General features: G+C 46.6%; 1 protein-coding gene across 1 annotated transcript in view; it reads right to left on the reverse strand.

Moving 5' to 3' along the window:
• The window catches only part of LOC142007098 (ovostatin-like), an 84,492-nt gene extending 64,577 nt beyond the window's left edge, over positions 1 to 19,915 (reverse strand). The window contains exons 1-10 of the mRNA XM_074983633.1: positions 19,851 to 19,915; positions 19,128 to 19,311; positions 18,432 to 18,588; positions 17,141 to 17,193; positions 16,178 to 16,198; positions 12,628 to 12,796; positions 10,446 to 10,530; positions 8,184 to 8,295; positions 5,294 to 5,408; positions 4,931 to 5,040 (exon numbers count right to left, since the gene is read on the reverse strand). Coding sequence (XP_074839734.1) covers positions 4,931 to 5,040; positions 5,294 to 5,408; positions 8,184 to 8,295; positions 10,446 to 10,530; positions 12,628 to 12,796; positions 16,178 to 16,198; positions 17,141 to 17,193; positions 18,432 to 18,588; positions 19,128 to 19,311; positions 19,851 to 19,915 — 1,071 coding nt within the window. The remainder of the gene's footprint in view (positions 1 to 4,930; positions 5,041 to 5,293; positions 5,409 to 8,183; positions 8,296 to 10,445; positions 10,531 to 12,627; positions 12,797 to 16,177; positions 16,199 to 17,140; positions 17,194 to 18,431; positions 18,589 to 19,127; positions 19,312 to 19,850) is intronic.
• Positions 19,916 to 21,377: the final 1,462 nt, after the last annotated feature.

The following is a 21,377-nucleotide window of genomic DNA, read 5'->3' on the forward strand; positions in this document are numbered from 1 at the left end:
AGGTTGATGGATTCCCCTGGGTCCTAAACAACCCAGTTTTTTACTGTTAGAGCAGGGAGCTCCTAGCATTCTCATTTACGGCCAGGCTGTGGTAACCAAACGGTGAAGGTTCTTTGTGTTGCAGTGACAAAAGGGTAACAGCAGTCAGGCTTAGATCTTAACTGGTTACAAGTTTATTAAGCTACAGTTATAAGCGTGTGGTTACAAAAGGCTATTGTCTACTTCTTATATGCTAGCAAAGTACAGGTGTTAACAAGTTACGTTACAATCCAATACAAAGATATCTGTTACCATCTAACATAATGATATCTTGATACAATGACATCTAGTTACAGAGCTCTAATTCTTTAACTGTGCACAAAAGAAAGGAGACCTAGCATGGGTATATCTTACCCTCTCTGCATCTCTCGATACCAGCGTAGCCAAGCTGGATCGGTCACTCAATTCCACGGAAAGACGAATACGAGGTTGGGCATCCCCAGTTGTGGACCTCGGGAGGCAATCACCTGACCCGGCCAGCAGTTAGTTGGTGGAATGCACTCAAAGTTAGAGTTCTGCTGGGCCCACCTTTTATACCCCTTTTTGGGTTACGTATTCTCTTTCTTATCTAAGGTGCCAGATCGTACTGGTTTGTCTCTTGTGACGCCAGTTTGTTACAAGGGCAATTCTTACTTAATTTGCACTTGTAAGACAGGAGATAAGCAATTTAGGAGTACAGGACATTCTTTTGTGTGGGCGGAGACTTCCTCTTCTGGGATGGTTGTGTGGTCATCATATCCATCAATGCCAGCTGGGGTGATTTCCTGAGGTTCCCCCCCACCTCTTGTTGACAGTTTGGCCTGTTAGCCTTTTATCTGTACTTTCTGTTTCTTAGGGTCACAATAAGCTAGCACATCTGGGCCGCAATGTGAGGCATCAAAGACTGTGCTATCAGCAGCTGTTTCCGTGCCCTGTGTGCTCCTCAGTGGGGTGGGGGCAGCGAGCAAGCTGGCTTGTAAGGGGGAGACTTTGTCTGGCTACAGGGAAACATAATAGAGTTCTATAAAATCATGACAACTATAGAGAATGTGAATAAGCGAAAGTTATTTACTTATTCTGGTAACATAAGAGCCAGGATACTGGACTAGATAGATCTTTGGTCTGACCCAGTATGGCCGTTCTTATTTCTTATCATGTGTCTTCCCCCATCCTTCTTCCCATTCCCATTTAAGGGCACCCTCTTTTCATCCAGCGTACTCTCAGGAGTGTGATGAGGGTGCCTATTATCACCTTTCCTGTTCTTGAACATAATGGACTGGATTATGAGCAGGACAACAGATGACCATCAACAGCCATCAACCCACTCAACAGCTAGAGGACACTGATTTTGCTGCACGTCTCCCTCCTTTCACACTGATATGAAAGCATGGAAGAAAAGGTCGCAACACTAGACAAAACTGACTCAATGACTGGACTGAATATTAACAAGGGAAAGACCAAGCCTATGAGGATCGACTAGTCTAACAACAACACCATTGCACGGGGAAGGATGACCTGGAAGATGTGGAGCAGTTCACCTACTTGGGAAGCATTATGGGCAGAGACACAGGAACAGATTAGGATATCAGTGCCAGGATAGGGAAAGCAACAGCTGCATTTAAGACTCTTCATCCCACATGGAGTTCAGAAATAATATTTGCAAAGACAAAACTACGACTCTTCAACACAAATGGGAAGAGTGTGCTCTTGTGTGGATGTGAGACATGGTGTACTAAAAAGTCTTCAAATCACAAGCTACAGACATTCATAAACAGATGCCTGAGGTACTTCCTGCACGTCAAATGGCAAGACTTTGTCACTAATGAGGAGCTTTGGAACAGAGCAGGAGGAGAACAAATTGAGATTGAAATCAAGAGAAGAAAGTGGGATGACCAGGCCACAATCTCAGAAAACCCTCCACCAGCAGAGTCCATCAAGCTCTCACATGGAACCTGCAAGGAAAACGCAAAAGACGACAACCTGGCACAACATGGAGAAGGTCTACTGAGAGTGAAGGACAACTGGGGAACTCCTGGAGTCAGCTAGAACTTTTGTCCTGAGACAAAGTGAAATGGAGGAGACTTGTAAATGACCTGTGCTCCACTCACAGTACAAGGGTTTAAGTCAAGTCTTCTCATCTACCTTCATTCCCTAGCTCAGGGACTCCTTTCCACTTGTTGCACACTTTCACCTCTGACTTCCGAACCCACTCCAGCTTTCAACCACATTGTGTCCTGGTTCTAATCCCACACCCTTCCTATTGATGTATTAGACTGTGAGCTGTTTGGGAAATGTACTAGATGCCAGAAACCTACGACTGAACTGCGTTTTGAGTCTCTGCATGCACACATGTGTTAAAGCAGGGGTAGGGGATCCCGAGCCTATGGTCTCGATTCATCCCATGGTTCTCCTGAATCCAGACCCTGAGGCTTGGGACTACCCTTCCCAGCATCCAGAGCTTGGCTGGGTGGAGGGGTGGGAGCCTAAGCCTCACAGACTGGAACAGGCAAGCCAGGCCCGGATCCGGCACAAAGGCTGTGCAGGTTGGTGGTGGGACAGGAAGTGCCAGGGCCACTGCTCCTCCTTCCTCTCCCCTGGCTGAAGGAATGGCAGCACAACACTGCCTGCAGGGAGGCGTCACCAGCTGCTCTGATTGCCCGGCATTCTGGGTTGCAACGCAGGCAATCAGAGCAGCAGGGGAGGCAGGGACAGTGCGTGGAAGCTGCAGGAGAAGAAGCTCCCTGGAGAGGCTTTTCTCTGCTGCTGTTGTTTCCCCAGTCGGCGGTGGGGAAGAAGGAGTGGTGGCAGCAGTGGCAGACGCAGCGGCAGGTGGAGATAAGCACCCCCACCTCCAACCCACTTCTGCCCAACCCCCCACCCTGCCCCTGCTCCCCCTCCTCTTTACATTACTATTTTACAGTGCAGTAACTTGCTGCACTAGGGGGCTCACACTCCTGCGAGAGGTTCCCTCTAAATCGTCCTGTCCATGCGCGGGATGAATGTTGTTATGTGTGCCAGTGCGGAGGGGTCATGTCACACATCTCCACGCAGCACGTAACAAAACGCATTCTGCACATGTGACGCTGAGGGTGAGGAGTTCTGAATGCTGGGCGGGGGGCTCAGGGTTGGGGGGTGTAAGGGCTCTGGCGAGGGGCTGGGAATGAGGTGTTTGGGGTGGGGGGGTGCTCCAGGCTGGGGCTAAGGAGAGTTCGTGGCAGTAGCTCAGGGTAGAAGGTGGACATGCAGTTGCAGGGTCCGGGGCGGGGAAGTTAGGGTGAAAGAAGGGGCTCAGGGCTGTGGTGTGGGGTCGAGGAGGGAGCCAGGATTGTGGAGGGATCTTGGAGCTGGGGCAGGAGAATCTCAGCAAGCTCTCCGGGGCAGCTCCCCCTTGTTGGGGGGAACAAGTGGCTCCGTGCTGCCCCATGCTCACCAGCAGGGAGATCTTCCTGGTGCTTGTGGTGATGCAGCTCCAGGCTGGGGGTGGGGGAGTAGCAATGGCAAAGCGGAGCCACTCCCCCACCCTCACCAGGAGGGGCTGGCCCAGGACATGGGCTTTGCAGGCTGCAGCCCAGAGTCTTGGGTATGGGGTTCCCCTTAGTCTGGCTCGGCTGCTGCGGCTGGAAGATCACATCTGTTCCCTGTGGCCACAGAAGCTCCCTGCTGCACTGCGGGGCCAGGGGAGAGGTGCTGCTGGAGCCCTGAGGGAGAAATGCTCTCCACTGGCCCCATCTGCAGGGCCTGCTCGTCCGGCTGCAGCAGGGGGCCACGGCAGCTCTGTGCATGGCAGCCTGGAGAGCGTGGAGGAGATTTAGAGGGACGCTTGACCTTGGGTGAGTAAGTTACAGCACAGTAACATGGCAGTGAAGACAAGCCCTCAGTCCCATGGACCCCTGTTCTGAAGATAATTGGGGCGCTAGTCGCCAGGTCAAACTCTTTACAACGTAGCTCTGCAATTCATAATTTTTGAAATTTAGATGTTCCGCAATGGGGCTTTGGTTTGGCTGATTTTTTATTTTAATTTTTTTTATTTTTTCAGTTTGCTTAGAAGTTTGACACAAATTGTAACTCTCAGAGGACAATCACACCCAAGGCCCAGCCTGGTGGCTTCTAGCTGTGTAGTGGTGAAGAATGTGTCTGGTAAGCTCCAGCAAGCCCCGCCCCGCCTCCTTCCTCTCTGTAGGCCTTACCCCTACTCCAGGTGACCTGCAAGAGGCAGGTTAGGAAACAATTATGCTAACCTTGTGACAGTGGCATAACTGAAAGGAGACAATAATTATTTTCCAACTTTATCTTGCTTTTTATGTCTTCCTTTCTTCTAGCTGAAGAAAATGTAGTTAAAAAAGGGGCATTTTCCCCACCATAACCAACTAAAAATTTTAGATGAATAATTGTAAAGTAAAATATTTTGGTCAAGAAAAATAACACAATTTTGTTTTAAAAAAACTGTTGTTTTACAACATTAAAACAAAAGCAGCTGGAATTAGCTCCAGTTGACTGGCTAGAGCCAAATTCGTGGGGTGGGGAGAATTTAAACCACATTGATCATGCAGTTGAAATCATGTTGATTAGCCAGGAAACTCATTGATGTTGAGAAGTCCCTACTTTGGGCAAGCTCGGCAAGCTATGCAGAGGATCTGGAGCAAAAAGGAGATGTTCATTGGAACAGGCAGTAAAGGCATTTGCAGCAACCATAGAAGAACAGAGTTGTAGCCCATTGTTTACGAAAATAGTTCTTTTTTTCTAAACTGCAGTCTAATAGAAAGAATAAAGCTCTGGGGAAGGAAACCTCATTTGATGAAAGGCTTTTGGTGACATTGCTGGACTCCAACACACAGCTCTCCTAGCTAACAGGCCCCTACTATCATCCAGGATGCAGTAATTTGAACTAGAGGGTCCCTCACTGTGGACCTACCTGTCCAGAGTAAGGAATGCCCCTTTTGTAGGATTGATCCATGTTCTCAAACCTCACACTTCCCAGCACCTGGGTTATGGAAATGTAAGCTGAGCCTGGAAGCTGCACACCTGCAAGACATACCCACAGTGAAGATAAGACAATAACTAGTCTTGATTTTAACTTAGTTTAAATAGAATCAAGTTAACCAACCAAGTAAAATAGGTTGCCACTGCATTTATAAAATGCATCTTCTCTAGGAATTGAACTTTTTGCGGGACAGCCAAAGCTTCAACCCACAAAGCACCAAAACCGTCTCTCTCACCATCACCCTTTTCCCTCGCTGTACCCCAGCCTCCTTTCTGATTGATTGGAAGGCGTTACCTGTTCCTTTCTCAGTCATGAGCGCTTTCACGGCAAGGTTCATCTGGTACCCAGAGCGATTAAGTTCAAAAACCCTGGAGCTGAAGACCTGGGAGATGCAGCCATCCTTCCCCAGCTGAGAAGGGAAGGAAACAATGAGCAGGGAAAGAGCCCAGTTCTGTGCAGGGTCAGGAGAGCAGGTGATATGCTTGCTGAATGGTGCCAAGGGTGTTGGCTTAATCCCTTGAGCAAAGCTATTCATATGAAAGAGCATGATGATATACTTGTGCCTGGCATAACTGGCCTCTGAGTCAGAGGGAACTGGATACAAAATTCTCACTAGGACATGGACTCAAAGCCATTGCTAACTCTCTGGGGCTGTATCCAATGCCTGGACCAATGGCACTGAAAAAGTCTGCCCTCTAGACTTCAAACAAGCTCCCTGCCAATGCCGTCCTGTACAAAGGAAAGCACCAAATACTAACGCTGCAGGGCAGCAATGCAGGCTGGTGGACTATGTTGCATTAAAGGTCATGTGTTTGCAGGGAGAGGTTGGGAGCATCTCTCAAGTTTTACTGAAGGGGATGAATCATACGGTACTTTTCCAAGAGCAGAACAGAAGCCAATTTCTTGGTCAACTTCCCTTGTGCCCATTCTGTCATTTGTCACCACTGAAAACAGCTTCTCTCTATTGTAACCCCCACTTCAGGTAGTGGAAGGCTGCTCTCAGATCCCCCTCACTCTTCTCTTCTGTATAGCCCATATCTCTTAGCCTCTCCTCTGAAGTCATGTGCTCCAGTCTCCCTAATAATTCTTTTTGCCCTCTCCTGGGCTATCTTCAATGCATCCTCATCCTTTTTGCAATGGGGTCCCCAGATGTGGTCTTGCTAGAGTTGAATAAAGTGGAATAATCAGTTCCCTAAATCTGCTGGCAATGCTCCTACTCATGCAGCTCAATATGCCTTTAGCCTTCTTGGCTACACAGACATATTGTTTACTCACTTCCAGCTTCTCATCCACGGTCATGCCCAGCTCCTTTTCTGCAGAACTCATGCCTAGCCAGTCAGTCCCCAACCTGTAGCAGTGTTTGGGATTCTTATGTCCTAAGTGCAGGACTCTGCACTAGTCCTTGTTAAACCTCATCAGATTTCTTTTGGCCTTATATTCCAATTTGACTAGGTCATTCTGGACCTTCTCGTTTCAACTCCAGTGTATCTCCCCCTGTCTTAGTGCCATCTACAAACAGCTGAGGGTGCAATCCATCCCCCCAGCCACATCGATAAGAAAGATGTTCAACAAATATGAACCCAGCACCAACCCTTCGAGTACTTGGCTTGATACTGATCACCAACTAGACATCGAGCTGTTAATTACAACCCATTGAGCCCAACAATCTAACCAGATTTCCACCCATCTCATCCAATCTATACTTCTGTAGCTTGCCGCAAGAATACTCCAACAGTCCAGATATATAACATCCCCATATCCACAGAGACAAATACCTCACCTTAGGAGGCAATCAGGTTGGTCAGGCATGATTTGCTTTTGGTGAATCAATGTTACTGTTCCTGGTCACTTTCCTCTATTCTAAGTGCTTCAGAATGCATTCCTTGAGGATCCCCTGTGTGATTTTTCCAGGGACTGAGGTAAGGCTGACTGGTCTGAAGTTCCCCACATTTTCCTTTTTCCCATTCTTTAAAGATAGGCACTACATTTGCTTTTTTCCAATCATCCAGAACTGCCCCCAGTTGCCAGGAATTTTCAGAGATAATGGCTAGTGGCTCTGCAGTCACATCAGCCAGCTCGCTCAGCACCCCCAAATGCATTCAGTGTGGCCCTATGGATTTCTGTATATTTAGCTTCCCTAAATAGTTCTTAACCTGGTCTTTCCTCACTCCGGGCTGCCACATATTGCGCTGCCAAATGCAGCTGTTGGAGCTAACCTTTATACAGCTCCTTGTTTAAAGTGGTAGATATCCCCTCATGTTTGATTCCCTGCCAGGGAGGTAGCACAGTTTTGCGGGGAGGGATAGCTCAGTGGTTTGAGCGTTGGCTTTGTAAATCCAGGGTTTGTGAGTTTAATCCTAGAGGAGGCCATTTACAGGTCTGGGACAAATAGAACCTGAGGGCAGAACCTCAGTGGCTTGCTTTTTGGCCTGCTATTCCCAGGTTGATGAGCTCAACCCCTGAGAGGGCCATTTAGAGACCTGGGGCAAATAAGTTAAAAAAAATGGGATGGGGGATACGTCCTGCTGCAAGGGCAGGAGACTAGAGTAAATGATCTCTGAAAGTCCCTTTCACCTCTGTGAGATAGATGTATCTCCATATTTTTGACCTTGTCTGTGAAGACAGAGGCAAACAAAGCATTGACTACTTCAGTTTTTTCCACATCACCTGTCACCAAGTTACCTCCTTCAGTCAGTAACCCCCTCCCTGATCACCTTCTTATTGCTAATATGCCTGTAGAAACCTTTCTTGTTACCTTTCACATCCCTTGCTAGCTGTAACTGCAACTGAGCTTTGGACTTCCTGATTGTACCCCTGCATGTTCAAGCAATATATTTATGCTCTTCCCTAGTCATCTGTCCAAGTTTCCACTTCTTGTACACTTCCTTTTTGTGTTTAAGCTCCCCAGAGATTTCTCTGTTAAGCAAAGCTGGTGGCCTGCCATTTCTGCCTTTCAAATCAGATCAACTCACAATGGAGACCAGTGTCATTATCCCCACCTTGTGGATAGGGAAATGGAGGCACAGAGATGCAAAGTGACTTGTTGAAGGTCAGCCAGCAGGCCAGTCGATGAGGGGCTACATTAAAAGGAAGTATTTTGGGGAGAAAGGAGAGCAAAGGAGGAACAGCTGGAAGGAACAGGGAAGGATGGGAATCTTTTATAAAGAACTATTGTGTATCATACAGTTTTGGTGACAGACTGGCAAAGCGGGTCTCTCTTGCAGTTCCCATATAAAGTGAAATCCCTGCACATGCTGAGCTGGACTGTCCCTTCGACTGGCTGGCCATAGGTATACCTTGAGGAGGAGAAAACACAACAGTGAATTAGGGGTACGCAAGACTGACTTGAGCTGCAGACCCAGAACTGCTGCCATGTTTGAGAACCCAGAGAGGGCAGCAATTTTGCATTCTTTCTGTCTAGATTTTTGCATGTTGCAGAAAGGTTAATTACCAGCGAGCAGACAAAAATCAAGATTTTCATGGCAATCTCTGTAAACTGGCGACACTTCCCGCTGCCTGAGGACATTGCAGCTAAGTTTATCCCTCAGTATCTCCATTGCCCATGTGCATTTGTCTTACTGAAAAGTCCTGTCATCTCCTTGTACAGGGCAGTCTGTAGCCTTAGAGCAGTGTGTCCCACCCTTTCTATAATGCAGCCCTTCCCCTCCCAGTTCTCATGCACCAGCTATAGTCATTTCTTTGTTCTGCCTGTTTTGTGTCTCATTTCTCCTTGTCATCTTGGGTATTTTTCCTTTTTACTGTATTTCTTCACTTTCTCTCCTTTGTCTGGCAACTCCCCTCTTTTCTCTGCTGTCTCCCAGCAGCTCCCACCCTTCTTCAGGCCTCCACTTGCTACGTGCCTCAGTTCACTGCCACCTGAGGCTGAGCCAAGTGCCGCACCAACAGAGCAGGGATGTCGGGGCTGGTTGACAAAGGCACTTGTTGCTTTGCTAGCCATTCCAAAACATGGAAAAATTGTGTGTTCCTTCAGTTGAAATGACACTGACATTTTTCGGCATTTGAATAGTCAACTCTTTTTTTTCAGTTTCAAGAATTTGTTAACATTTAAAAAATAAAAGGCAATGTCGAAACAAAGCATTGTTTGGAATTAAGCAAATGGAATGTTTTCATTTCCAAAATGTTAAAAGGTTTTTCTTTTTTTTTCATATCTTTCAGTGAATTGCGGACCGGAATGGTGGGGGCGGGGTTGGCTTCATCTGAAACAATTCTGCAAAACTGACAGGAATTCACAAAACGTTTTGGTATCTTTGGGTGGGGAGGTTTTGCAGGGGAAAAGTTCAGACTGAGATATTGTGCCAGGCTTTACATCTGAGCTAGGACCCTTGACAGGAGCTGGGGAGGCAGGCAGCTGTGTGTCGAAGAGCTACTTGCCGTTAGACTTGCAGATTCAGCATCATGTTGCAGAGTGCGGGGGACATAGACTGGGAGTCCGGGATATTTCTTTGCCCATGCTGATCCAGATCTCTGGCCTGTGAGACCCCCAAACTAGCTCAGCATCCCCTCCATTAGTAGTCATTGGTTTACAGACAGATCAGTGTAATCCCACACAGCCCAACTTTAAAGATCCGTGTACTGTACTCTAATCTCTTTCCCTACAGGTACCAAAAGTGGGTATACTAATGCCCAGCTCTTAGGTTGTCCTCTCTGCAGTGAGGTGATGACAGATGCATCTGTGCTACAATGGAGATATGTCTGAGCCAAACCCAGGACGCAAGCAACTCCCTGAGCTTTGTCTTGGGGAAGGTGAAATGAACGCTTAAGCCTATCCTTACTTTTTAAACTTCACATTTAAAAATCATTGTTACAAACATTTGAGGCCCTTTTCTCCCTGAGGTGAGTCCACTGAGGTCCTGGGATAAAGTTGACCCTCTGAGGCAGAGCAAGGCAAACCAGCTCGCATTTATGAGCATGGGGCTGGGCTTCACCTTTGGATTCAAAGTAATGCTCTCCTGTAAGAGATGCTTATCCCCTTTAAAGAACCGAGCCCAGCTGTTCTCAGCTACTCTGGACAGCCTCAACTCAGGAACCCATGGACTGCGTGGCTGCCGAAGCTCTTACTGGGGTTTCAGTTCACGCTAATGAGGGGTTTAGCAGGAAATACTCCTACAATAACTACTGGGAATGGGTGAGCCATCCCAGCTGCCCCCTTATGGAAGCAGGTAATGGTATGTACAACCTACAATACACCTGGGCAAACAAAAAAAAATTTCACCCACGACACAGAGGAACACAAATACATGGAGCACACAATCCCCAAAGTCAGTATTGATCAGCTGCTTCTGATAGCTTGATTGCTTTGTCCTCACCTACTTCCCCCTGCTCCCCACCCCCCGCATGGTCTCCATTCTGGCTGCCCTCTTGCCCCTCTCTCTAGGAAGGTCTCAGCCAGCCCTGATCTCTCTGCAGCACTGTGTCAGATACTTACACACCACAGACTTTCACTTTGAATTCGGCAGTCAGGATTGAGATGCTTTTTGGTGCTTTGACCGTAACTTCAAACTTTGGCAGCACTAGTTGGGGACAGGGGAAGAGAGAAAAGGCACATTAGCTCCTGGGTGAGAAATGGACCCTCCCAGTTGTTTAGCTTCTACTAACACACAGCAGGTGGGAACTAGAGTGCTCTGAACTGGGTTGGCGAAAGGACCAAAAAATGATCCAACACTTGGGAATCATGTTGAATAGTAACAGAGAGGAAGCTGTGCTAGTCTATACACTATCAAAACAAAAAGCAGTCAAGTAGCAATTTAAAGACTAGCAAAATAGTTTATTAGGTGAGCTTTTGTGGGACAGACCCACTTCTTCAGACAATAGCCAGACCAGAAGAGACTCAATATTTAAGGCACAGAGAACCAAAAACAGTAAGCAAGGGGGACAAATCAGAAAAAGATAATCAAGGTGAGCAAATCAGAGAGTGGAGGGGTGGGGGGGAGGTCAAGAATTAAATTAAGCCAAGTATGCAGACGAGCCCCACAGTGACTCAGAAAGTTCCTGTCCAGGTTTAAACCACGTGTTAATGTGCCGAATTTGAATATAAAAGCCAATTTGGCTGTTTCTCTTCGAAGAACGGTGCTAAAGTCACTATAGGGGCTCGTCTGCGTACTTGGCTTAATCTAATTCTTGACCTCCCCCCCGCACCCCTCCACTCCCTGATTTGCTCACCTTGATTATCTTTTTCTGATTTGTCCCCCTTGCTTACTGTTTTTGGTTCTCTGTGCCTTAAATATTGAGTCTCTTCTGGTCTGGCTATGGTCTGAAGAAGTGGGTCTGTCCCACGAAAGCTCACCTAATAAACTATTTTGCCAGTCTTTAGAGTGCTACTTGACTGCTTTTTGTTTTGGGAATCATGGTGATTAAATGCTCCATTAGTTATCAGTAAACCTGAGAGAGGCAAGCAATGGGTTTGCTCTGGGGTGCTCCTTAAGGAAGCACAAGCCATAAAACAAGCAGTGTTTAGACTCCATGCTAAGTAGCCTAGTGGATGCTGCTAGGATAAAGGTTAGCTCCTGGTGCCAACTTTCAATGTTTGCAGCTTACTTTTCATGCCCTGCCTCACAGGAGTTTTTCCACAAGCTAGATGAGATGTTTATCTTCTATTCTTTGGCTTTTATTATTTGTTTCTTTGCTCTAGGTCTCCAGTAGCACACTGATTAAAGGCAACCAGTGTCTAAATGTGTCAGGGAACACAAAGAGAAGGAACAGAAGACAAGTGAAGTTCAAAGGCAGGAAAAGATTCAGAAACATACTGCACACGCTACAGTCATGTGATGTGACTGCAGCACAGGGAGATCAAAGCTAGCTGGAGTAGCAATAGCAGCGAAAGCCCCGCAGCACAAAGGCAGTGGGAGAGTAGTACAGGCTAGCCCCACCCACCTGTGGGTCCATGCCTGAGCAGTTGCAGCCCATACTGCCATGGCTTCACTGCTACTGTTATACAACCTGGCCTGGATCTAGCTTGCCCAAAGCCAACTCAGGTATGTCTACTGCAATCACACATCCTGGTTACAGTGTGAACAGCCAAAAGAGGGACTCGTGCAGGGCTGTGGTGAGCTGAATCAGAAGCCAGAACACAACACTGCAGAATCTGCAGTATAACTGGGCCACAGACTAAGGTTGCGTGCAGAAATGAATGCTGGGCTGGGCTGGGCTGGGCAAGGCTGTTCTGTTGAGTCATCCCAGACTCAGGCACTCAAACCCTGTATGAAAATCCAGGATAATTTCTGATGGCTCCAGTTTGGCTGAGATTGTCTCCCTGTCCTTGGCAGAGGCAGTCCTACAGACAGACCCTAGGAAGATCCATGCTTGTGGATGGAGTTTAGTCTGAAGTTCGGATCTGCAGGTAACAAGAATAAAATTGTCTTGTTCTTGAGTTACCTACAGACTCAAACTGCAGGGATGAGGTGACTCTGGACACCAACTAAGGTCTCTAGACTCCACTGAGGACATAGTAAACTTGATCCATTCACAATAAGGTCGGAAAACCCAAACATACCTCTGCATCTGAAATGTGCACTGTTGGGGGGAGTTGTAATTTAGGTCTAAGGACATCAGACAGGGCCCTACTCCAGTTATTTTTCCTTGTACAAATAACAGCAGTTGCAGGTATTTACCATATTCCTCAACAGCGAACAAGTGATGAGTGCTAGAGCCTGATTTCTTTGATACAGAGATTTTGTAGATGCCCAGGATTGGTTCTGGGATTATCTGGGCCGTGAGGTGGACAATGGCGGTCTGAGATGATACATTCAGCCACTGGAAGATCTGATTGCCCTGTGGATCCTGTGGGACAGAAGGAGGAGGACAATAGGCACAGACACAGCTAGTTTGTTTTTTTTTGAGGGAAGCCTGGTGCATTACGGAGGGCTATCTAGCTGACGTCCTAGAACTGGTAGCCTGTCTCTTGCTGACACAGAAGTTATGCTTGCTATTAGCACATGCATCAGGAACCAAGCACCTAAAGTTATTCATTTTCATATCTATATGAGACACAGATCAGTGCTATATTATGTCTATAGTAAATATCAGAGGGCAAGTCTACTTCATAGTGCTTAATCAGCACAGGGGCCTAGATGCAGGTGCCTGGCCGTATAGCATACTTGGTGAAAACAGTGTCAATGGGAGTGAGGTCTCTAATTACTTCACTCTGCCAGAGGCAGAAGATACCTTAGTGGGAAAGTGACTTCTGCTGATACAGTGCCAATTTGGACAGACTTAGGCGTATGCGACTTATATCACATGGATGGGGGTTCATGTTATGTGACCTCAAGTGGTAGTGTAACATGCTTATATCTATATCCAGGCCTATATCTTGAGGCTGTGGCCACCTCACAGATTTGGTACATGTGGAACATAGGAAGAATTTCCTCTCTCCCGTACCTTCTCCACTTTCATAGTTTTATAGACTCAAAGGCCAGAAGAGACCATTGTGACAATCACAGCTGACTTCTGTGTAACACAGATCATTCGTTTTCTCTCAAATAATTCCTGGAGCTTATTTTTAGACAAACATTCAGTCTTGATTTAATAATTGGCAGTGGTGGATAACCCATCATGACTCTTCATAAATTGTTCCAAGGATTAATTACTCTCACCATTATACCCTTATTTTTAATCTGAATGTGTCTAACTTCAACTGCCACCCACTGGGTCTCGTTATACCTTTTTGTGATAGATCAAAGAGTCCATTATTAACTATCTATTTCCCAAGTGGATATCTGTAGACTGTAACGAAGTCACCCCTTAATCTTCTCTTTGTGAAGTTAAACAGATTGAGCTCCCTGAGGTTCTCCTTGAATCATTCTTGTGGCTCTTCTCAGAACCACGCCCCCCCCTCAATTTCTCAACATCCTTCTTGAATTGTGAGCACCAGAACTGGGCACAGAATTTCAGTAAAGGTCTCACAAACAAAGATGCAAAACAACCTCTCTGCTCTGATTAAAGATGCCTCTATTTATACATCCATGGACCTCCTTAGCTCTTCTGGCCACCACATCGCACTGCGGGCTCAGTTCCACCACGCGTCCCAAATATTTTTCAGAATCATTACTTACCAGGATAGAATCCCCCATTTTGTAAGTGTGGCCAGCAGACTTTGTTCTTATATGGCATAGAAGACTCACCCCCCCGGCAGAGCTATATAAGTCACATTAGCCTAAGCACTGACCAAACCAGCGCTGTGTCAGCAGAAGGTCACTCTCCACTGACATATCTTCTGCTACAGACATTATTAGCTTGCAGAGGTGAAAGTAAGACTGTGTGCCCAGTATGCCACTCTGGCAACAAAGAGCTGGTGAGCTGGGCAGTCAGCTGCAGGAGAGGATGAAGCTGCTCCCAGGGCTTTTCTGAAGGCTGCCACGCTAAGCTGCATTCACCTAGGCATGTCAAAGGAGCTGGCTGGGGGCACAGCCCCCCACCAGTCTAAGGCACCCTCAACCCCAAGCCTCGCAGCACAATTGGAGGAGGCTGAAGCCACCTGCCACCCAAGATTTGCCACCAGGACACTGCTCGCCATTCTCTTTCCATCAGCCTCAGGGAGCAGGAGGAAATACCCACACAGAATGTTTGCGTTCCTCTCCCTCCTGACTGGTATGAGTCCTAGGAGCAGGAGGGTGCTGAAGTCTCTACCCTGAGACTCCCTCACTCCTTGCCCCCTGCCCTGAGTTCCAACACCCCAAGACCCTGCTCTGACTCCTGCACCCCTCCCTATATTCCCTACATCCTTCCCTGACCCCTTTCATGCACACATCCCCCTGTAATGAGCCCCACACACTCCACCCCCCACTTGAATTTCTTACACTTACTGTCTTATCATAGCCCCCTGCCTGCCCTGCCCAGCTTTCTGTTCTGAGCCCTTCTCCAGCCCTGGTCATGTGAAATTGAAGTTACTTTCACCTCTGTTATGTTGCATTAAAATACACACGGTTGTCTGCAGCCAGTTAACCAAGAGGTCCCTGTGAGTTAGGAAAATATCGCTATCCCGTTTTACTAAATGAGAAACCCCATGTTCTCACGCTCTGGCCTAGGCTGCAGAAGGTTCTGGTGTTCCATGCTGATATGAAGAGGGGGTGAAAAGAGAAAAACGATCCCCTTCCTTCACTCTTCCCTTTCAATGTATCATACCCCACCCCCGCACAGCCCCTTTCCCCTACATTGCCCCTATATTGTCCAGTTTTCCCCAACTGAAAAGAAAGGGAAGGAGGAAAGAGACAGGATGAGGAGGGTATTCTAATGTCCTACCCCACCCTTCCCCCAGCCTATACACAACACCCACATACACTTTCAGTAGATCTCATTACACAATGGTTAAAAGGAAGACTTTCTCACAATTACCCTGAATAGTGACAGCGAGATAGCCGTGTTAGTCTGTATTGTTGAAACTGACTTTAGTGAGTACCCAAACAAACCAGCAGTCATGTAGCACTTTAAAGACTAACAAAATAAATGTATTAGGTGATGAGACAGAAGTGAGTCTGTCCCACACAAGCTTATCACTTAATAAATTTATTTTGTTCGTCTTGAAAAGTGCTACATGACTGCTGGTTCATTTGGATACTCACTAAAGTAGGTTTCACTATTACTTGGCGCTTGTTAGGGACCAGTATCAAACTCTGCAATGTTTAAATTTCACTGTATGCAACAGCTAATGGCTGGACTGGACTGTAAAAGTAAATTCTTGCAGGGATGCCTGCTAGAAAGGGAACTGGAACTTTTTCGTTTATTAACAAAAGTATAACATGACATACAATTGCTAAAACTCTTCATGGTCCAGCACAGCTAGTAATTGCAGCCATTTGCTGCAATTGTTCCCAGCTTTTCAGCAGGGCTAAGTTAACGCAAATAAACCAAAGCAATTGGAACACTTGACAGGAAGCAGAGGAAACAGAAATACCATCATGAACGGAGCGACTTTAACTATTGTTGGGCTGAACACTTCTTGTAAAGCTGGACTTGCTCCACTGGGTTCTATAGAAACCCCCTATACTTCTGATATTGGATCAGAGAGCAAGAGAGAGATCTCAACTCCACCTCTGCAAGAGGCAGAAGATATGTCATTAGGAGAGCCAATTACCAGTTACGTGCATTTCTCTCTCTGTCTCTCACACAGTGTTTCTCAGGATTTCACCTTTATATGTGATACATTTTAAAAAGCAAGTCTCTTACCTGAATGGTGATCAAGGGGTACTGTAAAAGAGGGAGAGGGATTGTTAGTATTTGAGGAAATAATGAACTGAATGAATAATCACTGTAAATACAATTTTAGAAATTAAGGGCTTATGTTTACAATGAGTATTCAAGCAGGATTTTCACTGAGTTCAGTGGGAATTTTACCTGAATAAGAACCGCTCGTTTGGCCCTAAATGCTGAAGATATCATAAAAAAGGCAGAGGAGACGAGGGCATAAGATATCCTTGGACAGATTCTGATCTCCATTATACTGGTGTGAATAGGAGCAGAACTGTTACCATTTCAACGCTCTACCTAATGTTAGAATCCGACCTCTTCCAGTTCATCCATCCACACACCCAGATCATCTAGCACCTTTCAACAGAGCAAAATCCTGCTCTCTCCTGCGCAGGTAGGAGGTGAGAATAAGGACCAGGATGTCTATTTTCCCAGTCAAGAAGTCAGCTGGGACCCCTCCATATGTTGCAATGGGTATCATATCACCAAGACAGATAGTCTGTTGGTTGGTAGTGTCTAGATTCTCTTCCCTTGCAGATGGCTGGTGAGCCTGTTGCCATGGGCAGCACAGGCTAACTGGGAACAGTTTGTGTGGGCCACGTGAACGTGCTTGTCAGAGTAGTAAGGATCACCTGGCAGTGGAAGGCACCGACTCCCCATCACCAAAATTAGCATGAGGGCTCTTGTGCCTGGCACACAGGCGCCTACACACACTGTTGTGCTTGGTGTGGCTGCTGCATGTAAGGGCAGAATTTGTTATGCACAGTGTTAAGTTCCAGTTGAAATGCATAGGCCTCCTTCAATTGCTGCAGAAATTCAACTCCCATTCTGTCCCAGGCAAGTGCTTATTTTAAGGTTCTGTGGGGGGCTGAGGAGGTGACACCCACCAGTTTACTATCCAGGTGGGACTCCTGGATAATTCCAGGCTCTGGTAAAACTCACCGTCTCCTGAACAGGCCTAAAAGCAAGATCGAGAGCAACGATTCGACACAGCACTGAAAAGACATGGGCAAGAGATTACCATTAGTTCTCTCCTATCCTCTGAGCTCCAGTTTGCTCCATACCCCCGACAGCTGGTTTTCCAGCCATCCCCTCTTGAAAAAAGGAACAGGTAAATCATGGCTAAGGTCTGTGCCCACAAGCAATAGGGTTTGGTTTCAACCTTTCATACAAGAGACTTTCCATGGCACAACCTGCCATGGGACTGAATTCCCTGAGCTAACTCACCAGCAGGGACTTTTTTTCTCCAGAGGCTTGTCTGGCCTGCTGAAGGAAAGGGCGTATGCTCTGAAGGACAAGGCTAGGCTGGGAGGCAAGGGCTATGTCTAGACAGCATGGTAAGCTCAAAATAAGCCATGCAATTTGCACAAATTGTATAGCTTATTTCAAGAAGTTTTGGAAATAGGCTGTTTCGGCAGATGACGCTGTCTAAATGGAGCCACATGCCAAAATCAAGCCCTGTCTTGAGGCATCCCCATATGCCTCCTGTGCTGAGGTTTGTAGGGATGCTGGAATAGCAGGCTTGTGATCTTGAAAAGTATTTTGAAACAATGGGCACACTGAATAGACACAGGCAGCTATTTCGGGATACCTTTGTAGACATAGCCCTGTCGCCTGAGTTCTGTTAGTGAGTCCTCTGTGGCTTTAGGCAAATCTCCATTGTTCACTGCAAAATGTACCCACTCCTCCATGTAGGGGTGTTTCACCATTAATCTGGTTAATGTTTACACAAGGGGTTGAGCATATAAATATGCCAAGTGTCATTAAGCAGCATCAATCTCTGATTAGGACACTTTGTCAGACTGAGAAGTGATTCCCCAGTGTCTGAAGGGCAAGTAATTCTATATGAGGGCCTTCCCTTGTGGCCTCTCAGGCTAGCCATTTCCTTGAAGCTTGGAAGCCCAGCCATGCCCACAAACATGGGCTTCATGACAATAAGTGCCTTGGAGCCATAGCAAGGCAACTGCTGTGAGAGCAAGGGACAAAGGGAGTGACTGCAGAAAGACAGTGAATAAAGACTGAAGAATGAGTTGGGATTTTGACTATCATACACCAGGAGCTATCCGTGTTTGAGGGCAGCTCCAGCAAACACTGGCACAATTGTAGTGCAGGGTGCTAAGTCAGCCAAAATCCACTGATTTGTATTTTACAGAGTGTTTCTCTTTCTCTCTCCCCACTCAGGATACCGGTTCCCAGAGGAAATGACTTTAAGTAAGGCAGCATCCACATTCACCTGTCTGTCCTGGCTTGTAGATGGGTTTGTCTGTCTGGACAAAGACAATGCTCTCCACATTCAGAATCGCCACCGACCTCCTCTCTGTCACCATGGTTGTATTGCCTTTGGCAGAGAAAGTGATGAAAGCCAGAGGGGAAGAGGTGGCCGGCGGAGTCTGGGAGGGATGCAAAACATTAAGAGGAGAATCTGGGATAGACAGACATCATCTTTCTCTCCAGGTCTGTCCCACGAGAGCTCACCTAATAAACTGTTTTGCTAGTCTTTAAAGTGCTACTTGACTGCTTTGTGTTTTGATAGTGTCTAGACTAGCCCGGCTCCCTCTCTGTTACTGAGAGCAGAATGTTCAGCTTGGAGCATTCTCTCCAAGAGCTGTCTATGGGACACATGGAGTGCACCAGAGACATACTCCTCACCCGAGTTCCACTGCCAGCTCTGTCTCTTTCTCAGATCTTTACTTTCTCTCATCCCAGATCCTCATTCTTCTCTCACGACGCAGCTCTCTGCTGCCTCCCCCCACCTCTGGCCATACCCCTCCAATTCTCACGCCTTCCAGCCCTTATTTCTCCCTTGGTCTCCCTCTTCTACTTTATCCTTTCCTCTCCCATTGCTAGTTCTATAGGATCACTTGTCTGATCAAGCATGTTTTCCATGATTATTTCTCTCTTTACTGGAATGTAAGTTAAAAGTCTGTACCATGAATCGGATGCATTTGAAGAAGTAATCTCTTCTCACACCTTGCTTCAAAATAGTAATGTTGGTACTGCTGTGCTGTAGGGTGACCTCCACAGACACTGACTCATTGAGGTGTTGGATCTGCAGACAGGCCTGATCTGGAGAGCCACTCTGCAGCACTGATGGCACCATCAGGATGTACTGCCTATGGAAATCAAACAGAACAGATTAACTCAGGTGACTAGGGGCAGACAGCAAGGGACCGTCTATTTGGCTAATGTTAGACGAGGGTTATGGAAAAGTAAAGGACTTTTTCATTATTGATTCAGATCTAACAGAGCCCCCCAGGCAGATCTGCCAAATGCCAACCACCCCTCACAGCCCCTTTGCTATTCCTGTGCTTCTCACATTGCTCTGCCGGTGGCCCTTGGTCCTGGTCTGCAAACCCCCATACTATGACTCCTGGAGAGCCACCCCATCACCCCATACCTTGCTACTGCTCTTCCCTACCTCAGCATATAAGCTCAAACCCACTAGATTTTGTGGTGGTTTAGCAAGATTGCAAAAGTCTCCTTTGTACTTACATGAGAAGCACTCCACCCATCTGACTTGTGACCTAAATTAGAATTCAGCCTAGGCCCCCAGATATAAAAGATGGCAGCAGCAGTATTATCTAACCATGCCACCAACCTTCAGCCTTCACAGCCAACACGTATTGTTAGTAAAAACCATGGCATTTCTTACAGTTCAAACGGATATGCAGCTGTTAAGTGGAGGAGAGTGGTGCTCAGAAGAAACCGCAGCCACATCTTTGCACACAAAGAGAAGAGAAATGCAGAGATACAATCACCCGATGGCCAGCACGTAGTCTGAGACATTAAGAGCTCATGGGCACTCCTCGCTCAGAGATGCACAGTGAAAGAGCCTGTTCCTCAACTCTTCTCTGACTCCCTTTGCCTTGCTGGAGCATCTGACAGCATTATAGGGCCAGAAAGGGGTGGGGATTCTAGTCCATCCCATTGTTTCCAAGATCCTCCCCAGAACCTATTACAACCCATTCCAACCCCTTGTCCTCCAAGTTACGCCACTTTGTTGCAATTCTCTAGTCATCCATGCAAAATGTCTTCAGTGACTTGGCTTGCCTCTAACGCTGATGTTTGGCATATGGAAGCAGGAAATGACCCGAAGCAGAAGGAGCCTGTCAAACTGGTTTGAAGTTCATGGTTTTTTTTTTTTCCTTGAAACTGGAGGAATTTACAAACTGAGGAGCTGCTTGCTGCAGATTGAAATTACACACATATTTTGAGGCTTAATCCTTGTCAAAATCTGTGTGTACCTTCCTAGAAATCAAGAGCAAACAAAGTGGAGCACCTCCCCCTCACTGCTCAACCATCATGACTTTGGAAGATGATGAGACTGAAGAATAGGGAAGACAGAACTGAAAGCAGATCTAGATCAGTCACACGTTGTCCCTCTCCCTATCATAGCCAATGGTGGATATCTGCAGCAGTGTATTCTCCAAGGCTTTATACATTGCTCAAGTGATGTGCTTTCACCATCTCAATTTTCCCCAGTCAGGACACAAGTTATTCCAATAGAAGTTACTCAGTTTTTGTGCAAGGAAAATAGTGTCCCTGCTCTTTAACTGGACTCCCCTGTTTCCTTCATTTGGAAAGAATACAAAAAGCCGAACTTTCTCCACTTTACCACAGAGAAAAAGAGAAGCAACAATAGAAAATAACTGTTTGATACTTATGATTCCTGTGCTTCAGCTATCTCAAAGATGGGAGTAAACATCATCCACTTGGAGCCACATTGGAATGGTTGTATTCCTGACTAGCTGTGGTGCTGATAAATAAAGCTGTAGAAGACCTGTCTGCCTCCCTGTGGACACTGCAGGGTTGGTCTCTTTCAGAACCAAACACATCGCATCTTTCAAATTTCACTTAACACTCATTTCTTGGCAAGATATTTCTTTTCATGTAAAAATACATGTTTTCAAGGGCAAAGTCTGTTGATGGTTAATCAAAACCACAGCCTCAGCGTCTCATAGTTCCCTTTTCCATCATACAGCCTATGTTTACACTAGCATGCCTCTTTTGAAAGAGGCATGCAAATGAGCAAAATCAAAAATGCAAACGAGATGTCGATTTACATATCCGACACCTCAGTTGCATCTTCATCTTTCGAAAGAGACTCTTTTGAAGGAAGAAAAGCAGTATGACGCAGCTTTCCCAAAAGTAAAGCCCATCTTTAAAAGAATCCTTCTTC

This window comes from Carettochelys insculpta, chromosome 1 (assembly GCF_033958435.1).
Source record: "Carettochelys insculpta isolate YL-2023 chromosome 1, ASM3395843v1, whole genome shotgun sequence".
Taxonomy (NCBI): Eukaryota; Metazoa; Chordata; order Testudines; family Carettochelyidae; genus Carettochelys; species Carettochelys insculpta.